This window comes from Cydia strobilella, chromosome 12 (genome assembly GCF_947568885.1).
Source record: "Cydia strobilella chromosome 12, ilCydStro3.1, whole genome shotgun sequence".
Classification (NCBI taxonomy): domain Eukaryota; kingdom Metazoa; phylum Arthropoda; class Insecta; order Lepidoptera; family Tortricidae; genus Cydia; species Cydia strobilella.
In genome coordinates, this window is record NC_086052.1 from 13,077,839 (window position 1) to 13,103,767 (window position 25,929).

Consider the following 25,929-nt stretch of genomic DNA (forward strand, 5'->3'; position numbering starts at 1 on the left):
CATTTAGATTTTTATTCTAGAAAGTTTCTAGACTAGTATTTTTTATACAATTTTGGTGTTTGACGATCCTTTTGTGAATTCTTATTATTAAGTTTGACATATCTATAATAATTCAATGTTTTTAAGAATAATAATAACTGCATCAATAAATTGCTCTGATATTTAGATTAAGGTAATATTTAAAACTTGACAATTTAAAAGTGCTTGTTGCTAGGCCTATTTGAATAATGATTATATTGACTTTGACTTTGACTTTTCATGCTTGCTTTCTTCAGTAAGGCTTCACGAGACTTCATCTTACCTAAATACCTACTCACGTACATAGGTACCCAATTTTTCAACATGGGTAATAGGCGGGTTATATTACCCCCCTCTTCCAAATCAGTACTTAAACTATAGCTATGCATACCGCACAACTTTGCTAAATGTACCGAGTCAGATTAATATTTACCAATATCGATTTCATACAAACTATATACGAAAAGAATTCGACTGTCTTTTGCCCGGCATCTCGATTATCCAGGCATACACAATGGTGTACTTCCTTTTTGGCGAAATTTATTTCGCCAAATTTCACTTGGCAACCAACTTTTCGCCAAAGTTTCATTTGGCAAACCAATCGTTAGCATAACCTTACTTCGCAACCATTTCATTTCCCAACCCCATACTTGCGAAATGAAAACGTACGTACTAGGTTGGGTTAGGTTAGGTTGGATTATGTAAATTTGCGAAATGAAATTTCGCCCAACTAAAAATATGGGATAAATATTTTGGGAACTGAAAGTTTGTCAAGTAATTTTCGCCGAAACATCAGTAAACCATACACAATGCGTTATCCTCATCCACATTCGCGAAGAATATAGATCGGCCAAGTGTAATAGGGTCATTGGGCTAGTTTCCGTCCATGCTCTGGTTTTCGTCCACTTGACGGATTAGCAAATAATATATTTCATACCTATTTATTTTGCTACATGCGAAATATAATTTTTATGTAGATAGATATATTGTTTAGACATTAAGGATTGTAATAAGTCCAAATTTGTGCAGCAATGTAGATTTATATTCAAATAAAAAAAAACTAGAGCTGGATGAAAACTAGCGCAATGACCCTATTACAAAAGCAATTAGCGCTACTTGCACCATCCCACTCACTCAGAGCTAACCGGTTAAACCGTTAACCCAGTGTGAAATTGTACTGGTAACCATGGTAACTCCAGGTTTAACCGGTTAACCCCGGGTTAGTGGGATGCTGCAAGTGGCCTTAGCCATTTTCGACCCCGTATTCCAACAACATACCTACTCGTACATACATCAAAGTATTTAAACTTACCTTCCTATTTCGGAACAAGGTGGCGCATCAGTGCACACTGCCGCCTTCTTAAACACATGAAGCCAAGAAGCCGAAGGTTTCAACGGCTCCACCGGGTCCGGGGGCTCGAAGCTCTGTTTCTTGACGTTGGTGTTGCTGATGATGAAGCCACAGAAAGCCGCAATTACAAGGAGCAGCGCTAGCGAGCCGATGATCACCTTGGTCTTGAATTTACTCGGCCTGTGGACAAGGTGAGACTTGTAGCGCCATCTGTTGTTGAGTAGTGGAACTAATAAGAAAATGGAAGTTTTCTTCGAATTAACAATTTTTATGTTGAAAAAGTAAAAATAACAAATTGTAATAGACAGAGCGTCAGCGAAGGTCTCCGTGTCAGCTTGGGCAAAAATGCTTTCGTGTGTCCGGATGTTCTTTACAGATCGAAACTCTCAACCGATTTTCGTGAAATTTTGTGAGCAGGTTCAATAATCAAATATATATACTTTTTTGTCGATTATTTTTTTGAAATTTTTCAAAATGGCGGAGCCATACATTTATTCAGGTTTATGCTCGCGAGGTCTACAACTTACAAAACCTCTAGTTATAACTAATAAATTGCGTTATGTTAACCAACGAATAACTAGCAGTTAAACATGTTACACGGTTATGGAAATGTACTTAATTTAGATCTATATACTATATAAAGGCAGGGAATTAATGAAACCTTATGTGAAAAAAAAAAACTTCTTCAATGAAATAAATTATAAGTTTTATTACCAAAAAGACTTATTTTCGTAGTCAACATCTAGCGCCAAGTAGCGGAATTATTTGGGTATAGAGATAGACCTAATTTTTATTCTTTTATTTTTGACATGTTTCCTGTAAGTTAGTTAATATTTTAGTAATACATATTTTAATTTTTAAGTATGTATTTTAATTTTAATTGATTTTTTTTATGTTTCAAAGCTTTTATGAGCCATGTTGTTGCTTGAATTAAATTAATACAATACAATACAATAGTTTGAGTCCCGGGGAAGGACATAGGGTAGTTTTTATCCCAGAAATCATCCTTTATGGGAGTGATAAGGGGGTGGAAATTTGTATGGGGAATCAATAACCGCTGAACCGATTTAGATAATATTTGGTATGGAAATAGTTTGAAATATGAGTAGAAATATAGAATAGTTTTAACCCTGAAATCATTTCTTAAGGGTGTAAAAAGGAGGGTGAAAGTTTGTATGGGGAATCAATAATTTCTTAAGTTCTTCTTAAGATAGTAGGGACCTATCTATCAAAGTTAAGGGAATTTAAAGCTAATTTTTACAATGCACCCTAACAGGAGACAAACAAGAAAACGGGATATATTATAATATGTATTAGAGTCTAACTTTTATTGTATTATCCACAGAAGTGATATTTTTCTAACATGTGTTTGACCCAATTACCTATAAGGACGAGTGGTTCGTAAAAAAAATGGCAGCACATTATGTAGATTTTTCATTATATTTTGTGATAATTTTTAAGCAGCGCATTTTATATAGTAAGCTGTAGATACTATTCTATATAATCAAATATCTATTAAAGCAAGCCTAACACTTTTTGGACAGCGTCTTCGAATGAAAGAATTTATGAGGTGTTTCTCATAAACATAGTTTTTTCTTTAAGTTTGATGAACTAATTAATACCTTATTAAATTGTCTTTTGTTCAATATTTAACTTTTTTGATTTGACTTCACTTTGAAGTAGTTACATGGAATTTCTACTTTTGTGTATTTTTACAGAAATTTGTCTCCCATAGAAAAACCTCTGTCAGAGTCAGAGGTTAAATTGGAGAGACTTCCTGACTACCTAAGATAAAATTCATTTAATTGGTATAACTTATTCGTAACATGATATTCCTAAAAGCATAAAACCAATTGTGAATATTGAAATGCAATTGTGGCATTGTGGAAAACGGCATGTGAAGATTGTCAAATTGCGTTGTTCAAACGTGAGAAAAAAAATGAGAAAAATCAAACAATCTTATATTTTTCTATATGATTTTATTTTTATTTTATAGTATATATTACTATAAAAAACAGACTGCTTCTTAATTAGTAAAAGATAAATATACCAAATAATTCACTGCTACTTTTTTTAGTGCATCACTCCTTATAGCATGAAGTACCCTGCTACTTTACAGATACAGATTTTAGTAATCCCAGCCGATAATGAACTTGATATTAATTATTAATTAAAGTACGTTAAACTTATTTATACACATGGCAAATGCTAAATACTCATATTAAGTACCTGCTAAGTAGGTACTATATCTAGATAAGACTCAAATCTACCAAAGGAGTAATAATTAGATTTATTCTGTAATTAATATTTATTAGGAACCTTTGTATATCTGTTTGTTTATGAATAATTTGGAAAGCAAATTTTAAGTTCCCTTCTACTTACTTCTCAGGAAAGTCATCCTCATCATCATTGACAAAGTTCCCTTGAAATAACGCAAGCCTATTAATAGGTGACACCAATCGGATTGTGTCCATAGGGATATCGTCAGCGTGCGTGCTTATAAAATTCCTCCGGTGCAATCCACTTCCCAATTGCTCCATTATTTTTGTTTACATATTTAACACTTGTATTTAAACACACATCATAACATAACCTAAAACTATACACCGGTCGATAGTTTAAACTCGATTTCTTTTTTGGTTTTTCGTTACGTAAACTAAACTAAACATTTTTGATGTATTTAAGGTTTCTGTGTATTATTTCATAGTGTTTAAAGCCGTGGGCCGTGGCCGTGGTGGTTGCAGTGAATTTGCCTGCGGGTACTGTGGAAATCGATACAAACAGCTGGTAGAACCACGTATCTGGAACACTTCGGACGGGATTTCAGAAGTTCTTGAACGCTGCGAGTTCATTTCGTAGCGTAGCCGTGTGAGTGGCCTACAAAGTTCCGTTGCTCGACCACAGATGGCATTAAAGAGGCAGATATGTACCTATCTCATGTTTAATTTTTAATTTTATTTTATGGATACTTAGTCAAATTCTCACCGTTAACTGGTAACTGTTCATGTGCTTAATATACCTATAGATTGTGTTCCTAAAATATAGTTCATCATACTTGTTATTTATGTTGTTGTGGCTTTGCTTTATTTAATTTAACAGGCGTCTTTCATTATGATTGCTATGTATTGGGACACGTAAGTCAAACTTTAGAAGCTAAATTTTAGAAGATTAAAATAAAACTATGGAAACTGTTTAATTTATAGTTTTTGTTTCATTATTTTTGTATGTGAAAGGTGGGTTTTGCACATTGTAATTTTGACAGAGGTAAATAAATATACCTCTACCTATATTTTTCCGCAGTCACTTGTTGACCGTGAACACTAGGGTTTAACTTTAAGCATCGGCGTGTAAGCATTTTAAATTCATTATAAGCGATATAAACCGTTACTATACTTTTATTTCATGAGTAACTATCGCGGTAACCGAAGACAATACTTATAAAATTAATTTTATTTACCTGTTACTGGAATCCGGTAATTTGATGAGAACATGTCTGTTCGTCCGTCGTTCACTGCCCGGCCTTTTTAATGTACTTTCTCGACGTAACAATTTTTCATCACACATTTTATTACTTTAAAACATTAGCCTTCTTTAAAAAAACACTAGGTACCTAATCACTAACAGGTGAGGTCTATGTTAGGTTGAGCTAAATAAATTTAAGTTGAATAAACATTCCTAATAAAAGACGTCATTAATATATAGGTAAGTAAAAGATTTTAAAATAATCTATCGTTTAATCTAATTAGTACTTTAATCTAAGTAGTAGTTTTAGTTTAGTTAATTGTAGTTAATTTTTTACTGTAAGGCTTTATTTATTGTTACTTTTAATTTAATAGTCTAAGACAAACCTCCATCTTAACGTAACAGCAACGCGTTTTAACGCAGTTTCCATTAGTACTTATGCTTTATATTAACTATGTATATATTCTATTAAAGCACTTCAGTGTGTCATAACATACCAATTTCAGCTTATGTAAATGTCATGCTGACATGCTAAGTTAGTCCATCTCGTGCTTAAGGGTCCCCGGCAAGGTCGGTTCTCCATACAAACGTAGTTACGCTCTCATTTTAAAACGCGTAGGTAGCTAGTTTGCTCTGAAACTTTGTACAATAAGATAAGGTATATCTATGTCTATTATTACTAATTAGTTTATGTAGCTTCAGATATCATAGTTAAAAAAATACAGCGAATTTAAGTTTTTCATACAAACCTTGTTTTTGCTCTATTTCGTTTGTTTTATAAACTGGAGCTGGAATGCTATATAAACTAATTACAGACCGAGATATACCTCAGACCATTGTATGTGCAAAGATTTATTACAATCCAACACGTAGTTCTAAAATGAGAACGAAACTCCGTTTGTATGGGAAGGTGAAATTCGGCCGAGCTTGCCGCGGACTCTTAACCTCGTGACATGAAAAAGACCAAAAAAGGAAAATATCACTTTCAGCTACGCCTGCGAGAAACACCGAGTAATGAAACACAAAATAAGATTTTCTTCTAAATAGCGATGCTACGTACGAGTAGGATTTCTAAGATTGACACTGTAATATTTTAGGAAAACAATTCTGGTCGAAATATAAATAGTAAGTGAAGTTCCTTGCTCTGAAAATTTGATAATTATACATATATCGACATTATCTACTTGACATATAAAAGTAACAATTCTAAGTTAATAACTTAATAGATAAGACTAAGGTTCTCACTAACTTTCTAACAAACGAATAAGGACTCGAAATAGTTTATTTTTATTATACATACCTATTATGTTTTTAAATAACATTCATTTTAATTGTTTAAAAAAATTGCGTAAGAGAAAAAGTCAGCAACATGCGTGCATTGTCACGAATAAAAACAAAACTGTGCTATTTAAATTTCATAATTAGGTAAATATGTAGATATTTAAGTAGATACAATCAAGATACAATCAATAGAAATAATGAAACCCGACATGAATCTTAATAACTGTCTGTGCGTGATTTGATTGAGTAGAAAGTTGAATATTATCTACTTATAAATTTACTAAACTGGCAATACGTGCTTAGCTACTTAGCGCACACTAGGCCAAGCAATAAGAAGGTATAGAGGGAAATGCTAGGAACACAATTTTTTACTTCGTAGCTTTTTTTGGACTAGTTAGGAGATGAACATATCCAAAGTCCCCGGCCGTAACCCTGGTGCTGGGGGGGAGAGGGGGGTTTGAAGGTTCCATTTTTCGGTTTTTCCATTATATCTCGGAAACTATGCATCTGAGCGACTTGGCCACTTATACAAAATGAAAAGAGATTTAATTTGTTACAAGTTTTATTTAGTCAAGTTTTTCGATATCTTGTATAGTTTTTGAGATATCCGCTCTTGAAGGTTTGTTTAGGGCTCTCATTTTTATTTTGATTATCTACATCAGTGAAGCTGCTAGGCCGGGTTTGGGATCGTTTTCGTAAAAAGGAAAAAACGGAACCCTTATAGGATCGCTTTGTTGTCCGTCCGATCGTCCGTCTGTCTGTCAAGACCCTTTATGTCGGGAACGCGTAGAGGTATCGAGTTGAAATTAAAACCATGTACTCAGGTCTACGGTACCTTGAAGTTGTGAAAAAATTAAACTTCTAAGTTAACGCAAAGATAATTAAGTAGACATCAAAGAGAATTAAGTTGACAAGAGTGCTCAGTACTGCTACTCGGCACTAGATGTCACTTGTGTCGCGACTGACGAAAAGTGTTTTGCTCAACAATTTACAATTCATATTATAAGCAGGAGATGAAAATAGAGTTTCGGTTAATCCGGTTATAATATTAGCTGAAAATCGTTGAGCATTAGACTTTCCGTTCGTCGCGACATCTATTGTCGAGTAGCAGTACTGATAATTCCGTTACTTGACGCCAGATGTCGACTACGAAATAATAGTCGTTTTGGTAACAAAACTGATGTATGGAGTGAGCACTCTATGTCTACTTAATTCTCTTTGTTACAATTACAACCTAAATTATGTGTAGGCCAGGAATTAAATGCCCAAAAAAAGGTATAGAGGGAAATGCTTGGAACACAATTTTTGACTGGGTAGCTTTGTTTGGACTAGTTAGGAGGTGAACATATGAAAAGTCCCCGGCCATAACCCTGGTGCTGGGGGGAGAGGGGGGTTTGAAGGTTCCACTTTTCGGTTTTTCGATTATATCTTGGAAACTATGCGTCTGAGCGACTTGGCCACTTATACAAAATAAAAAGAGATTTAATTTGTTACAAGTTTTATTCAGTCAAGTTTTTCGATATCTTGTATAGTTTTTTAGATATCCGCTCTTGAAGATTTATTTAGGGCTCTTATTTTTATCTTGATTATCTACATCAGTAAAGCTAAAGCCCTAAAGCATCAGTATAGCCCTAAAGGCGAAAAGCAGCTGTACCGCCTAGCGAAAGCGAGAGAAAGAAGTTCTCGGGATATGGCTCATATAAAATGTGTGAAAGATGATGCAGGTAAGGTGATTACGAAAGATGAAGCGATATACGAAATAACGTTGGAAAGTCTACTTCGAAAAGTTGATGAATGAAGAAAATGAATGGGGCAGGGTTCTAGAGCACAGGCTGATAAATATGGGTGCAGTGAAAGAAATATGTATGGATGAAGTAAGAACGGCTGTGAGAAGTATGAAAAATGGAAAATCTGTAGGACCAGATGATATACCAGGAGAGGTATGGAAGTTATTGCGTGAGGATGGATGTATGTGGCTGACTTTATTCTTCAATAAGTTGTTGCATGAAGAAACAATCCCCGACGAATGGTGTGACAGTTTGCTGGTGCCCATTTTTAAAAACAAAGGGGATGTACAGGAATACAACAACTATAGAGGAATAAAGCTCATGTCACATAGCATGAAAATATGGGAAAAAGTGATAGAGAGACGCCTGAGAGATGAGTGATATAACACAAAACCAGTTTGGGTGCCTTGCCTTGCACTTCGCCAAATGTGCGAAAAATACAGACATGCCAAAAAGAACCTGCATATGGTGTTTGTTGACCTCGAAAAAGCATACGATCGAGTACCCCGAGAGGTTTTGTGGTGGGCTCTGAAAGAGAAATGCGTGCCTGGGAAGTATGTGGAGCTAATCCGGTCAATGTACAACCGATGTTGTACACGCGTCCGGTCAGCCGCTGGCACCACCGACAGGTTCAGTGTCACAGTAGGCTTGCACCAGGGATCGGCTTTAAGCCCTTACCTCTTCCTGCTAGTTATGGACGCTCTGTCGTCGGACATACAGGAGGAGGCACCTTGGTGTATGCTGTTTGCTGATGACATTGTGCTTGTAGGTGAAAACGAACTAGAGGTGCAGAGCAGACTTGAGAAATGGCGGCAAAAATTGGAGAATGTTGGCCTAAAGATCAGCAGATCTAAAACAGAACACATTTTCTGCGATTTTGGCGGTCTCTCCAGTTTTGCTGCCATAGAACTCGATAGCGTTACATTGCCGGTCTGCTCCGACTTCAAGTACCTCGCTTCGCTCGTACAGTGCGATGGCGATATTGACCGTGACGTGAAAAACCGGATTAACACAGGATGGATGAAATGGCGACAGGTTACGGGAACCATTTGTGACGCCCGTATGCCCCTTCGGTTGAAGGGTAAAATTTATAAAACGATCATAAGACCTGTCGTCATGTATGGATCAGAGTGTTGGGCCCTAAAGGTGACGGATGAAAAGAGATTGCATGTAGCGGAGATGAGAATGTTAAGGTGGATGTGTGGCGTGACGAGAATGGATAGGATAAGGAATGAGTATATAAGAGGAAGCCTGAAAGTTGCACCCATAACAGAAAAAGTAAGGGCAAATCGCCTAGCATGGTACGGGCATGTGATGCGGAGGGATGAAAGTCATGTGACTAGAAAGGTATTAAGAATGAATGTGGAGGGAAGTACGAGGAGAGGAAAACCGAGGAAAAGGTGGATGGACTGTGTGAAAGATGATATGAAACTAACGCAAGTGAATGATGAGATGACGGGTCACAGAGATGTATGGAAGAAAAAGACATGCTGCGCCGACCCCAAGTGAATGGGACAAGGGCAAGCGAATGATGATGATCTACATCAGTAAAGCTGCTGCTAGGCCGGGTTTGTTAACGTTTTCGTATAAATCGGGGGTGCTGAATTCATTTATGGTATCAACATTGACACCTTTCGAAGTAAAAACATATAAACTTTAAACAAATAACTTTTTTTAAACTCCGCTTCACGCTTAAACCACTGAACCGATTTAGTTGAAATTTGGTAAATAGGTGTTTTAAGTCCCGAGACAGGATCTAATATAGTTTTTATCTCAAAAATCATACTTTGAAGGTGTGAAATTTGGTGTGAGGGCAATTCAGCTTCTTCGCCTAAGTTGAATTCCTGAGGTTAATATTGTTTAAATTTAGGTTTGAAGTCATGTTTGGTATCATTATTAACTAAATCAAACATGTAGACCATCCCAAATATTATTTAAATAGGTTCAGCGGTTATTGATTCCCCATACAAATTTCCACCCCACTATTCACACCCTTAAAAGATGATTTTGGTTACAAAAACTATCCTATGTACTGTCCCAGGACTCAAACCATCTCTATACCAAATTTCAACGAAATCGGTTCGGCGGTTTAAGCGTAAAGAGGAGTTTTATAAAAAATCATTTTTTTAATTTTGTTTTTACTTAGCAATGGTGTCAATGTTGATACCATAAATGAATTCAGCGCCCCCGATTTATACGAAAACGATCCCAAACCCGGCCTAGCAGCTTCACTGATGTAGATAATCAAAATAAAAATTAGAGCCCTAAACAAACCTTCAAGAGCGGATATCTCAAAAACTATACAAGATATCGAAAAACTTGACTAAATAAAACTTGTAACAAATTAAATCTCTTTTTATTTTGTATAAGTGGCCAAGTCGCTCAGACGCATAGTTTCCAAGATATAATCGAAAAACCGAAAAGTTGAACCTTCAAACCCCCCTCTCCCCCCAGCACCAGGGTTATGGCCGGGGACTTTTCATATGTTCACCTCCTAACTAGTCCAAACAAAGCTACCCAGTCAAAAATTGTGTTCCAAGCATTTCCCTCTATACCTTTTTTTGGGCATTTAATTCCTGGCCTACACATAATTTAGGTTGTAATTGTAACAAAGAGAATTAAGTAGACATAGAGTGCTCACTCCATACATCAGTTTTGTTACCAAAACGACTATTATTTCGTAGTCGACATCTGGCGTCAAGTAACGGAATTATCAGTACTGCTACTCGACAATAGATGTCGCGACGAACGGAAAGTCTAATGCTCAACGATTTTCAGCTAATATTATAACCGGATTAACCGAAACTCTATTTTCATCTCCTGCTTATAATATGAATTGTAAATTGTTGAGCAAAACACTTTTCGTCAGTCGCGACACAAGTGACATCTAGTGCCGAGTAGCAGTACTGAGCACTCTTGTCAACTTAATTCTCTTTGATGTCTACTTAATTATCTTTGCGTTAACTTAGAAGTTTAATTTTTTCACAACTTCAAGGTACCGTAGACCTGAGTACATGGTTTTAATTTCAACTCGATACCTCTACGCGTTCCCGACATAAAGGGTCTTGACAGACAGACGGACGATCGGACGGACAACAAAGCGATCCTATAAGGGTTCCGTTTTTTCCTTTTGAGATACGGAACCCTAAAAACAGTAATCAATAAAAAAAATGTGTAGTTAAAAGGGCTCACCCGTTATTGTATTGTCCTAGTCCTAGCTCTACGTATATTGATTTGCATGGTTGGTTTTAATTAATTGTACTGTTTAACATTAGTATTTAAGTTTTTTGTTGTTGTGTTTTTTGTTTTGTTGTGTTGTATGGGCCATGCCTGAAAATAAATGTTTATTTAATTTAAATAAATTTATTTAAAATAAATATTCTGCAACATTTATAAATACATACATAGGTTAAACACTTTACCGCCAGTCGCACCATCTCATTAAACCGGGATCAACCGGTTAAACCGTTAACCCAGTATTAAATTGCATTGGTAACCATGGTAACTCCAGGTTTAACCGGTTAACCCCGGGTTAGTGGAAACCGTAACCGTAGTTTTGTGGAAACTTTTTTTAAATATACCGTCAAGTCTTTTTAGCCATTGTATAATTAGCCGCTGTGAAAACGTTTGGTTGTCTCCAAAGAGAGTACCGTGAAATTGCCTTTGTGACATTAGCTGTGGATCGAATCGGCTAGTGTTAGGGTTGCCATATGTCAGGATTTTCCGTGACATGTCAGGATTTTCCATGACATGTCAAGATTTTTCGTCCTTTGTCAGGGTTGCGGGGGGAGTTTCGCGAGTGTCAGGTTTTTCAGAAACCTCCACTAGCCTCTAGCAGCTAGCTAAACGTATGGAATTGTAGCTATAGCTACAACTCTATACGCTATAGCATATGGTGGTAGCTTTCATACAGCAGATTTATAAAAACTGACACACGGAGGTCATATTAAAGAGACCCCAGTGGGGTTTGGAGAAATGTTAGGATTTTTAGGGAGATGTTCAGATTTTTGCTAGGATAATCAATTTTTTCATATGGCAACCCTAACTGGTGTGACCTTTGCATCTAGTTATTACAATCTGGCTCTAATCAACGGCGAGTCTGAACACTGTGAAATCGGAATCGTATCGGCAAATATTCATTGCTTGTATATACGGGGTGGCTAAAAAATTAGTGCATTCCCGTTGCCAGGGAGGTTTTGGGATTATACTGAGCAACTTTTACTATGAGACCAACCACGAAATCGTGAAAAAAAAAATTACCCTCCCATAGAAAAAGGGCCAGCCAAAATGTATGAAACAGTCAATTTTTTTTTCGTTATTTCGGGGTTGGTCCCATAGTAAAAGTTGCTCAGTACAATCCCAAAACCTCCCTGGCAACGGGAATGCACTTATTTTATAGCCACCGTATATAGATTTTCAAGATACCTTTCTTCAATAGGCTGCGCGTTGTCTGTCAGTATCTACACGGTGTTTCATGACCCACTGAAAACCTAATAACAGTTTGTTCAGAATCGATAGGAGAATCACTTGCGCTATATTTTAATGGGGGTAATTTATTTTTTATTATTTTTACATGCCCAGTCTACAAGTTTGTAATGCAACATTATCAATAACTAGCATTTGACACGTTATTTGTCAATGAGCAACACCCTTAACTGGCCATTGGTAAACCTTATCTCGTTGCAGTAAGGTATGCAAATGGTCAGTTAACAGTGTTTACGATGGTAACTAGCAATTGTTTGACCTCACTAAAACGACGAAGCATCTTGTGTAGAATTATCAGTCGAATAGAATTGTTAAGAAAACAACGAATATTTATTTTAAATATTTATCGGATTAAAAAATAAATACGCAAGATGAGTTAAAAAAAAAAATCTGTTGGGGTGTCTCAGGTTTTGAGTGGCTCAAGTAACACCGTGTATATAATTTAGGGATTGCAGAACCGGTACTGTTTCAAAGGACCGGGATTTTCGGTTCCAGGCAAGGATGGAACCGGGATTTCCCGGGAATTCCCGGTACTTTCGGGAGTGCTTTAAAAAATCAGTTTTTACCTCAATTTTCAGTAAAAAAATCGTAAAACGACCGTAAATCTTTCTCTAAATATCGGTACAATATAAAAAGTACCATAGTGAAGGTACACACACTTCTTTTTTACGAAAATATTATTATGAGTCTTAAAGCCACACAACCATTGCCTACATTGACGAAGAAGTTTGACACCCGAAAATATGGGAAAGAAATTGGTAGTGTACTTCGAGAATCATGTAAGAAAACCTGTGTGATGGTTTTATTGGTGATGGCAATTCGAAAACCAATATTGGTGTATGTGTCATGGAGTTTTGTTTTAATTATGTACTAATGTAATGTGTGTGAGACCATTTCGTGGCACTTTAATCTTATTTTATAATGTCTTTTGTTTGTTTGTGCTTACGAATAAAATTTTATTCTATTCTATTCTACTAAGTATTAATAATATTCTTGTTCATTTGTTTCTAAACATGCCACATTTGTTTATATTTATAACATTATTATGGCAGTTATAAGATATCGATAATATACGATATCAATGAACTAAATCTCGGAAGGAAGTCACTAGCGTTGCCTCGTTCGTGCTAGTACAAATCTCCATGTCTACATATGTGTCACTGTAATATATTAATTCATTTTAAAAAGGAACGATAATCATTTTTAATCGTTTAATTTTCTTTTCTAATCTGTTTATATGTTTATTCATAAACACACACACACACACACACACACACACACACACACACAGGTCAAAAATACAAAATACAAAATTAAAAAAATGGTATTATCATTATGAGCTTCTTATACCGTGCTCGAATTAAAAGGAGTATTTTATTAATTCCAAATGTCTTTTTATTTTTTGCTCCTATTTAGTACTTATACAAATAACTAATTGTTCGTATAAAATCATTTATCGTAGAAAGAAACACTTATACACATAAAGTTTCAAATTGCGCTATTTTATAGGTATAGTCAGCATTTTCAAACCCATAGACGATTTTTGTTTTGATTTTAATATGTGATCAGCCGTAAAAGTATAAGCCTTAGATTTATAAAATATATTTCTTTAAAAAACATACTATTTCATGCTAAGTAACAAAAAACAGTCAAATATTGTACCGGAAATAATATATATCGTCGTTTGCACTTACTAAAACGGATATGACAGTGCGAGATTTTAATCAAACCTTATTATTAGGGTTTGTTCCCGGTACTTTCGGTACCGGTATTTCCCGGGATTTCAAAATTAAAATCCCAGTTCTTTGCTTGGCTCTAAATCCCGGGAATTCCTGGTACTTTCGGTACCGGTATTTCCCGGGAGCAAACCCTAGTATATATAACAGTACTGTTTTATCTATTTAGATTCATCAGAACCGCCAAAATGAATGTGTACTAATCTGTCAATATTAACATATTTATTGTGAAATGGTCTAACACTTCAAGGTGCATTATGCAAATTGGATGTCTAGACGACTATAAAAAAGGTGAAAACGAAAAAAAATATATAAAATTCGTACAAAATTTCTAAAGACTACACATCTAAATCTAAAGTAAAATTTGTCTAGTTAGCTAACAAAAATTGAATACCACCGTGGTTCAGGTGACCTTGTGGTTATGGCGTCTGTCTCGAACGACTCGAACACAGAAGACGCTGGTTCGATCCCTGGGCACTGGATGCTTTGGTCTTGATTTTTCTTTATATTATACTCTATTAAAATGTACCAGGGGCCCTATTCGAGATGCACAACTGTCAGTTTCGGCTTCAACATCAGTTCAACAGTGGAATGAATCATTTGTTCATCAACTGTGGAAAGTATCATTTGGTTGTACACCAAAACTCATTCATTGAAAAAATTATGCAACAAAAATCAACTTTGTTTTCTTACTACTATACGGTTTAAAATGGCTCTGAACTCTGCGTGGTTCGGTTTGATTTCGTTGTCACCTAACTGTGGATTGCTAATGTCAAATTTACCTATTTGACAACACACGATTTCTTCCATTCAACTGAAGTTCAACACGAAACGTCACTTAACGCATGTCGAATACCGCTCCTGATCTTCGTCCTGTTACCAACCATAGAGTTAATATTTTCCTTAAAAAGTACATCTCTTTCCTTTGACATACAAAACAAAAGGGATGCAACACGAATATTTGCCAAATACAGCGAAGTGTGGTGCTGGTATTATGTACTTGATATAGACCGGTACAATGGAAAATCTATATCTATTTGACGACCGGTATGGCCCTGGGCTTACCGTGGGACTTAGTTAATCTGTGTAAGAATGTCCTATTCAATTTATCTATTTTACCAGATACTGGAGATGTACAACTATATTGATTATTTACCCAAGTCAAGGTATGTTTATATGGTTACCAAATAATTCAATTAACGACTTGTAGATCAAACAGGTTTCTAAATACCGACATTTGGCACGCTGCTGAGAATGTAAACAACGCCTAATATGTCCATTGTGTCTCTTAAAACACCTTCGTTATATTTTCTGCAGTCGAAATAGAGTTTTAATTCGTTTGCTAAGTTATTTCCTATATGTACACTAACGTGGTAATAAAATAATAAGTTATGTAGAATTGTAGATATTTTGAAGCATATATATGTTCGATAATAGTCACAATACATAATACGCATAGGAAATCTTGTTCAAGGTCATTCGCAAGCGTTTTTTATATCGCCCAAGTAGTATAACTAGGTAATTTTGACAATACTTTGGTTTTGATAACTTAATATGCAGTATGCAGTGCAGTAGATAAATGATAGATTCTGATCTAGAATTTTGAACTCTATCATAGCACCGACTTATCGTAACATAGTATGTAGTATGTAACTTTTATTATTTCTGTGAGAGATTACACTTTTTGACGAAATTGGAATAACAATCTATTAGTAAAGGTTAGGATACATGTAGACTATTGTATAGTAATCATAATCATGGGGTAAGCTTTATCCGTGGTCAGTCAATTATCACTTGTCATTTGTATAAAGATGTAAATTATTAACACATATTTCGTAAAACATAAATGCGGTGTAACATAGAATACTATCAAAATTAGATTAGCTTTTGTTACTTAAATTATTAGCTACAGTACGCTGCAGAGATAATTAACCTCCCTGCAAACATGTGTCTATTCAGGGGGAGTCAGTTATCTCTGTACATATGTATCTTAGTACTACAACTATTAATGATAGTTATTGCCTATTGAAATAAATAAGGTTTAAGTAAGAACTGAGAATAAGATACTGAGTTATAAATTATATATTATCGTTCAGTAGTTTACCTTGTCGCACGAGAGATCACGAGTCAGTGCGATTATGTTACATATGTATTTGTAATTATTATTATCTTTTCCTTTAATTGTAACAAAACATTTATTGCGTGCTTTAACTCTTTCTGATGTGTAAAAAAAAGATTATCCAGAAATGCCAATGCTCATTCTCCCAAAGCATTTTTTTGTATGGGGATTTTGGATTCTCAGAGGTTTTATATGAAATTCATGAGGTAGTCAGTTATTATTTTCATAAAGTATATGCCTCTTTTTATTATTAAATCCCTAACGCCCACTTGCATTGGCCCATTCACTAATCCGGGGTTAACCGGATAAACCTGGAGTTACCATGGTTACCAGTACAGATTGACACCGAGTTAACGGTTTAACCGCTGTTAAACCGTTATGGACCGGATGGTGCAAGTGGCGCTAAGTGGCCTAATCTAAGAACTTACAGTTTGCCCTATGTATTTCATTACGATGGAATTACTACAATAGCTAAAGAAGCCGGTAACAAATTTATCACTACACCTTATAAAACAAAGTCCGCCGCGGCGTCTGTCTGTTATGTTCGCGATAAACTAGAAAACTACTGAACGGCTTTTCATGCGGTTTTCACCTATCAATAGAACTTAATTCTTGAGGTAGGTTTAGGTGTATAATTTGATTAATTTGTTAAGGTTTTGTGTAACCCGAGGTTTTGCGAAGCCGGGGCGGGTCGCTAGTCACATAGAAAGTAAAGAGATGATGCACACTGTATTGGAAGTGCCATGGCGTATGGGTTTGTTTATCAAAAGTTTTAACATACGAAAATAAAAGACTAGAATTTTCCAATAAAATAAGAACTTCGCATTTGTTGGTTGTTGCCGTACCTACGTACCTACAACTCTTGGCGTTCCATTTAATGTATCCCTTATCTGTGTAATATATATTATTCAATTTATTAACTATATCCCTTTTCACGTTACTCATTTGTTTAAACAGTTGTTGAGTCTAGAAAATATTCTTGTATTTTTCTCATACCACATCGGTGGCAAACAACACTGCCCGCCTCACCCACTACATAGTACCTAACTACCTAAGTGGTCACAGTAGTCCAGGGGGCCTGAAACTCCACGTGTTTACTAGTAAATGTCTTTTACTTGAAATTTTATACATTATAATAATACAAATTTTATAATTAAACACATTTTATTAGGTACCGGTAAAACGGGGTGGCTTTAGAAAAATTTGGCGTTACTTTCATAGTTTTAAAATGGCTACAAAATTACCATTATTCATTGTTCACTGAAACTGTTCGTGTAACTAGTTAGATTATTATATATTGATGGGCACCTACTGTAAAAAATCCTGCATAAAAATATATTATGGCTTAAAAACTGAAATTTCAAAGTCGCCAGTACATTTCAAAGCCACCCCGCTTTACGGTACTCTGCGTTCGGAATAATCCTATAAATTTTACGGGAATCCTGAATTCAGTAAAGCCGTGTGAAATTAACTTTCAAGGAAACACTTTTTTAGCCGTAAATAATCGTTTTTTACGACCTGCCTTAAGCCGCTCTCTATTTATCTAAATTGCGATGTCTATGGTATATGACCACCTAGACTATAAACTTAATTGCCTACGTTCCTTATGTAATCTATGAATAAGGACGTAGCTGTTATGACACACAGAAGTCTTCTATTATTATTTCCAACATTTTTTCCTCCGGTATTTTATACCTTGTATTAAATACTGGTTAAAACATACGGTATAAAATATTTCAAATTACTAATGAACACATATTAAATCAGATTTAGAAACGGGTCTATCGCGAATTTATTCTGTTACCTTTATTTACCGACGTTACAAAATAAATTCGCGATAGACCCGTTTCTAAATGTGATTTAATATGTGTTCAAACCGCGAAAGTTTTAAATGTTATACTAATGAACACTCATATTAACCTGTTTTTTTTTACTAAACTGGTTTAAACAATAGCACAATGTTATCATATCGGTCACTTCACGTTTTCACATTTACGTTTCGCACCGTGACGATGTCACGGCGCCGCGGTTGCTACTGGCTGCGCGCGCGCCTATCGCCACATTTTCATCGGCTCTCATCACGTGAACTTTTCAACTTCCAGTTTCCCTGTTCCGTGTTTTTGCGAAACCTTAGACTGGAATGGAATTTGTTTACAAAATAAATTGAAAAGTACTTAAGTATTTACGCATGAATACTAACTGTTGCCCATTAAGTTGCAGAGAAATTCCAGGGACCGGACAACCCTTTCCGCGATAAAACCCTTTCAATGGGCGACACTTAAACACGGCTAACACATTGAAAGACTTTCCCTTTTGAACTGCAAGCCCATTCATACCCTTACCTTTGACTAACCCTTACCGCAAAGCTAATCAAAAATAAGGCTAGCTCTTAATAAGGGTTACCCTTATCTTTAAGCGCTTTTTATAAAGGTTTCCCTTTGCGTGAAAGAGACAGGATTAGTATATATCTACGGTAGTGTATGAAAAGGAAAGAAAAGACGTGCCTAGTCAAAGAATGCCGCCGTCGCCGCCGACGATCGCTCGGATTCGAAGTAATATGTGCTTTATGAACAAGGTAGATGACTTAAATTAGCACGCTTATATGCTAAAAGGGAAGCCCTTTATAAGGCTAACCTTTATAAGCAATATGCAAGGTGTTGGTGAGCGGATGATAAGGGTTTTGTAAGGGTATTTGGGCTACCGATTACTCAAATGTGGTAGCTTTATATAAGGGTTTTTAAAAGCAAAACAAAGGGTTTCGTCTGGCAAAGGGTATGGTGAGTTAAACCTTATGCAATACCCTTATAAAACCCCGATAAGGGACAGCGGGCCGGTCCCTGAAAAATTCAAAGGTGTATGGTTAAGGGAAAATCTACTTCTTTTTCTACCCTATAGGTAGTCATTTACTTAAGAAGTGAGGCGAGAAAAACTTAGGTAGGTAGTACCTATAGACCGTGTCCGTGTGAGTACGAAGTACACTAGGTATCTAACTAAACCGCTTAAAGACAAAACTGCCATCGTAAATTTTCGTAATAAATGTTTTACTACTATAAAACGTCTTCGTAACGACGCTAATGCTCGATAAATTTATAAATGTCAAAAATATGATATGAGGCGGCTACTTTATGAGTTATGAGCAATAAAGACAAAACTTATACTTGTAGAAAATTTGCGCTTAAATAAGGTGGGCAAATAAAAAAAAAGGTTTTAATATTTTTTTTCCTTCATGTACCAGTAGTACCAGCGGCCGTAGCATGGTTCCTATTGTATCGCTTGTCACTATGCCTGTCACTTTCGCATAGGCATAGTGACAGGTGATAAAAATGCGACCGTGCTACGGCCGCATTATGAGCAAGGCAAGGCAAGCTGTATGAGCAAGGCAAGGCAAGCTGTATGAGCAAGGCAAGGCAAGCTGTATGAGCAAGGCCTCCGCTGCAAGTATTTAATTAGTGTTAGATTATTTAATTTTAGTTTAGTTTTAGAATTGTTAATTTTAATATAGATTAGCATGTATAAATTAATGTAATGGGTTGATACCTAAATATATATATTTTTTTGCCAAAGTTATCATCAATGCGAGAAAATAAGCGTTTAATATCAAATTAAATTTTCTGTAATTATTAACACATTGCATCGATATTTCAATATACGTTTTCGTTTTCCTAATTTTTGCTTGGCAACATGTCTTATCTAAGTGGTTTAAATCATTTAACATATATATAAGAGTAAAAACTAATAGGTATTGTAACGGATTTACCATTAACTTTTCGAGAAGGTGTACTTGATACATTTATTGTTGGTTGGACAAATACTTACCTAAATGGTTGTCACTTTTTTGTTATGAACTTAAAAGAACATATTTGTAGATATGGTAGCTAAGTATAACAGGTGCGTGGCAAACGTCATAATCAATGTGTTAACTGATATTACTGGCAAGTTGTTGGCAAGTCATCGTTACAACTTATTATTTTTGTCGAGGCAAACAAGTTGTGCGACTGTATGCTTGAATTCTATGCATTTATTATTTATGAAGATGAATAATACTCATTTATACATTTAATCCATGCCTCTCAATTCAAAATTATTATGCTTGTATCCAACTGTGACTGTGACGCGTTAGGTGGTGCGCCTATAAAAACCGGCCAAGTGCGAGTCAGACTCGTGTTCCAAGAGTTCCGTACATTACACAATTTAAACAATGTATTTTTTTATATGAAACGTGAGTGAAATGTCTTTAAAAAACCCGTAGGGGTCGGATCAAAAACTAAGTAATTAAGTCCGACTCACGCTTGACTGCAATTTCTAATAGGTTTTCCTGTAATCTATAGGTAAAAATCTATTTTGTGTATTTTTTCAAAATTTTTGACCGAGTAGGTTCGGAGATAACGGGGGGGGGGGATTTTTGCCTATTTACTTGAATAACTTGTAAATTGTTTATCCTAAAATTATAAAAAATATATATTTGAGATTCTCACAATGAGCTCTTTCATTTGATATATAACACGATATAGTTTAAAAAACTTTATTTTTTAATTTTTCCATTTACCCCCAAAAGTGGCCCCCATGTTTAAAATTCATTTGTTTACGTTACATGTCCGTCTTTGGGTCACAAACTTACATATGTATACCAAATTTCAACTTAATTGGTCCAGTAGTTTCGAAGAAAATAGGCTGTGACAGACGGACACAGACAGACAGACAGACAGACGTACGAGTGATCCTATAAGGGTTCCGTTTTTTCCTTTTGAGGTACGGAACCCTAAAAATGTCGATCTCATGTTTGACCGAGCGTTAACGAGTCTTCGTTTCAGCTTGGGCAAAAATTTCGTATGTCAGGATGTTCTAGTTTGCAGGTCGCATTTCTCAACCGATTCTCGTGAAATTCTCGTGAAATTTTGTGAGCAGGTTCGGTAGATAGTTACGAGTAGGTAGACCGCCTCACTGTCTTTCGTCCGCTGTCGCCCGCCATCACGTAATTTGTCAAACTATAGTTGTATATTTAAGTAGGTACATACTTAAAAATGAGGAAAGATGTAATATTTTCTTCTAATGCAATATAAAAATATAATATAATTATAAAACGTAGTACTACTAGGTACATGACGTATTTGACTATTTTTAACAATATCTTAACAAATTATGAGACAAGAAACTAGCCTTATGCAAAATAGTTGAGACATTACGTTAACTAACATGACATGACAGATTAGAATAATTACCACAAGACAGAGTACGATAAAAATGTGATCACAGAGAGGGGTATAACAAAAAAAAACCAATTTCCTTAAAACGACATGGCATGGCTGAATTAAAATTAAAAAGTTCTCTAAGTGACCTAGATTATATAGTTGGTCAAACCAAATTGGCAGTAAATAAGAACAAAAAAACTATACTTATCATTTTCTTTTGGGTGCTAGTACTAGTGTAAGACAAAAAAAAATAAAAATTCTTTTATTTGCATAAAATATGGTACAACAAGGTGATATTGGAAAGGTTTTCCCGTACAGTGACATATTTTGCTGGTTAAGCATGCAAATATTATCTTAAGATAGTATGATTCTCTCTGTTTGAAATGAGACAGTCCTTTGACAAACTATATATGTCTGTAATTTACACTACAGATCAACTTATCAGTGTTAGTTTCTTACTATATTTTAAATGGTCGCTTAATCGAGTGTTAAAGAAAAAGCCGTTAGAAATTAATCATCTTTTTCTGTTTTATTGGGCATTATATTTAATTTCAGACAAAACTTACATAAAAACGGGACTGAAAGCGCAAAAAGTAAATCATAACGTCAAAGGCATTTGGAAAGTTTACGTACTGAAATTAATGAACTAGACACGAGATGAATTTGAAAGTACCTCTTTGTATGTGAGCTCAAAAGCTGTAGTCAGACTAATTACCTCCATCTGCGCTTAATTTGTTCAGCTTATCTTTCACCACAATACCTCTTATTCAGAAGCAGACATATTCAGTAACATTAAGTATGATAGAAGTTTGATTTAAATATTATTACGGTACGCTCACGCTAAAAATAAGTATTTATGCATCAAAGGGCGTTATTGTACCATACATAAATATTTCATATTTTAAAATGATATTCAAAAAGTGCGTGAGCGTTGTTGTTCGCCAATAACTAAGTAGCTGCAAATTATGTTTATGATGTTAATTAATGTCCACATTACAATAAATCTGGTGGATGTTAAATAATTTATTTTTCGAAAACTATGAAGATTTCTGGCTGGAGAAATATTTGGTTATATTTGCTAGCGTTTGCGTAACTTACTTTCTATGCATCTTGCTCGTACTCGCATATTAGTGGACACTGCTAATAGACCGCGGGCCAGGAACAGATTTCCATGACCAATCGCCTCCCGGGAGAAAACTCGTATAGTGGTTAACGGCTATGTATAATGAACCCTCGTGAACGTCAGCTGCCGCTCCGTTGGTGGGTTGAGAAATGAAAGGCAGCAAATAAAGTCTATAAAAAATTTTTTGTCATCGCCTCCCGCTTGATACTTTGTCAGATGATAGTTCAGATGCTATTGTGAATAAACAAAATCGTCAGCCGATTGTATGATACAATCGTCAGCCGGTTGTATCGCGGTGGAAAGACCGTGTTACGCGCTTCGGTGGCCGCCATTCCTCAACCCACCAACGGAGCGGCAGCTGACGTTCACGACGGTTCATCATACATAGCCGTTAACCGCTATACTAGTTTTCGCCCGGGAACTGACTGACGAAATTTGCGCCTGGCTCGCGGTCCATAAGGCAGTCGTGGTAAGGCTACTGACGTCTCATCTCATCTCATCATAACTTAATCGTCAAATTAATTGCATGAAATAAACGACTACATATCGGACTCGGCAGTGGTATTTCACACAAAATAATTGCTCGGGCCTTGGTTAACAACTGCTTAGAGCAGTTGTTGCGAACGCAAGCTTTTATTTGTATAATGCAGTAGCTAAACGCAGCCGTCGGGCTCGGTTACTATGCGGAGGCTCTTTTAAAAGCACCAATAGGAGCGCTCCACATAACTTGTATCGCGGCCAATTAGAACCGTTTTCGTCAACTGTACCTTGTAACTTAACCAGCACCTATTCAAGATTATAAGTTTACTTCAAATCGAAGACTTTTTAGTTGTCTTTGAGACCTGCACGGCGGCTACAGCAGTCAATACTGTATAATCTCACAGTTTATTTTCTTTGTATAACGAGTTTTAGAAACGAAAACTAGTACAAAACATATATGTTAAGTAAATATGTTCATGCCAAGTTTAATCACAACAAAGTCGCTTTCCGCTGTCTGTCCGTCTGTCCCAATGTATGCTTAGATCTTTAAAACTACGCAACGGACTTTAATGCGGTTTTTTGAATAGATAGAGTGATTCAAGAGGAAGGTTTATATGTAGGTATAATTTGTAAAAGTTTTGTGTAAATTAATTGAACTTACCGTGCGAAGCCGGGGCGGGTCGCCAGTTTAATATAAGCACGTCGTCTAAAATGAGAGCGTAACTTCGATTGTATGGGAGCGGCTTTTTGGTTCGTGTGGCTCTTAAAAAATCCAAAAATGATGAACACTTACCGCCTGCAGCACATAATTTTGGTGGTGGCGTCGCGGGTGTCGGTCACGGTCATGCTGCGGATAGTCATCTTCACGCCGGTTCACTGGAACAATGCGGTTATGAAGTTAATATAATAACGTAGTTGAGCTCATGACCTAACACTCCTAACAGCAACGCTCTTAAGGTGCCGTAGGTTCAGAGAACACAGTTTTTGAAATTCGTAGTGCTTTTTTAGATCTCTGTACGGTTGCCAAAAATTTAATTAGCAGTCTTGAGGCCTTTCTTAAAACTTAATTGATTCGAATCCTGATTTTTTGACTTTCGCTCGATAGAAAAAAAATCACCTTAAAATATCACCTATACCTTAAAAAATTGTAACAACTTTCACACAAAAGCTAAAAATATGACAATAGGGTATTTGACTGTATTTAAAATAAATTATTTTTTACACCATGCATGAAATAAAGCACCAGAAGATTAATGTAGAAACATAGACAGCAGGTATTTTTAAACACAATTTCTATTTTAAAACTCGTGTATAACTATAAAGAGTAGGTAATTTGATTGTGACGTCACATGCTAGTGTTTCATGTAAATTCCATAGTAGCAAAATCGTTTTGACAGTTCGAAAATAGAAACTGACTTGACTAGTAGTCAAATACCCTATTGCTTCTAAAATGAGCAATACTAATGTTTGTTCGAACTCACCGATAACTTTTTTCGTTATAACTTACAAAAAATGAAAACTAAATAAAAATACATGATATCCTCGGTCCCGGGTACGCATCCATCTGGCTCACGCTCATTGAGAGAGAGAGAGAGAAAAACATGAACATACCGGGCCTTAACGGACCGCTGGTAGACCTTGAGTTCGATTCTAATTTAGGAATTTGATATGGTTTTGATTTGAACTGGTTTAAACACGACCGTGACGATCGTTTTGGTGATTGGCGTGCATCTCACGCAATATTTCAACTTCATTTCGCATGCACCAATCAGTAAGAGCGATCTTCAAGGTCGTATCAAAACCAGTTCACAACCATAACACATAGTTAAATCTGAATCGGGTTCCAGTGTGTGTCTGCATTTGCAATAAGGTTTACGATTTTTTTTTATCCAGTAGGCCGAGCACATGATTGGCGCGACAGTATCTCGCCGCGAGATAGACTACCCGTCTTTAACTAACTGTATGAATTAAAGAGGGACGGGTAGTCTATGTCGCGGCGAGATACTCTCGCGCCAATCATGTGCTAGCCCGGCAGCAGATACATTTTTTTAATTAAAGCAAAAATTGAAAAAAATACCGCTTCGGAACCTTTTGGAACACCGAAAACTTTGCATTTTTTCCATTTTTCTTTATATTTAAAAACTTGTACGTTTACAAATTTTCATTTTATAGATGGCTTAAGTTTAATTATCGTAAAATGGCCATCGATGGCCAAAAGTTTGTGGTCTTTGGCAAAAAATATTGACGAGTGCTCTAGATAAGAGATAGCTGAACCACTGAGGTTCATCTCAATCGCTGTGGTCATTTACCCATGAGACTAAGGACTAGGATCAATGTTTAGTCTATCTGTAAAAAAAATACATTCTGCCTTACATTTCCTAGCAAAGATACGTCGTTGCCTACGCCGGCTGCAATACTTGCATTGCATTTGTCAGCTTGTTTCATCGATTGCGTTGCGCACCCAACGTACCAAAATACAACGGACGTGTGCACAGGTTTGTCCACGCAGCAAACATAACCTGGATGACTTGGTAAGCCGGACTCGGTGGGCCGAGGCGTCCGCACTTCTTTTCTATAGAAACCGAAAGAGACTGGAGACTCGAGAATTGCGTCGTTGTACGACGCGCGAGATAAGTACTTCTCGGCTTAGCTCGGTAGTATCTACCAATTGAATGGCTACCGTACCGGTTACTGACACTACTGACCTAGCCAATAATTTATACATGTCCTTGGTTGAACTAAGCGCATAGATTTCCCATGTCGATATCTATGTACATTGTATGAACATACGAACCATAATAGCATTCACTAAGCAATTGTCAATAAATAGATAGGTACTTAACTTCATTTACTTAATTCATTCATTTAATTATTCTCTACAATTTTTTGACTTTCAAA

The 25,929-nt window shown here is 36.0% G+C and overlaps 2 protein-coding genes across 4 annotated transcripts in view; both read right to left on the minus strand.

Annotated features, from left to right (window-relative positions):
- The window catches only part of LOC134746183 (glutathione hydrolase 1 proenzyme-like), a 59,991-nt gene that overhangs the window by 23,168 nt on the left and 10,894 nt on the right, over window positions 1-25,929 (minus strand). The window contains exons 2-3 of one of the 3 annotated variants that reach the window (XM_063680503.1): window positions 23,825-23,907; window positions 1,331-1,549 (exon numbers count right to left, since the gene is read on the minus strand). In XM_063680503.1, the coding sequence (XP_063536573.1) occupies window positions 1,331-1,549; window positions 23,825-23,892 (287 nt within the window). In that variant the 5' untranslated portion in view covers window positions 23,893-23,907. Of the gene's footprint in view, window positions 1-1,330; window positions 1,550-3,751; window positions 4,133-4,826; window positions 4,950-23,824; window positions 23,908-25,929 lie in introns of those variants that run through there. The other 2 variants (XM_063680502.1, XM_063680501.1) reach the window with 2 other exon arrangements.
- The window catches only part of LOC134746188 (inositol hexakisphosphate kinase 1), a 356,169-nt gene continuing 344,027 nt past the window's right edge, over window positions 13,788-25,929 (minus strand). Inside the window, exon 10 of the transcript XR_010128220.1 lies at window positions 13,788-13,802. The gene's annotated coding sequence lies outside the window, so the exon portion shown is untranslated. The remainder of the gene's footprint in view (window positions 13,803-25,929) is intronic.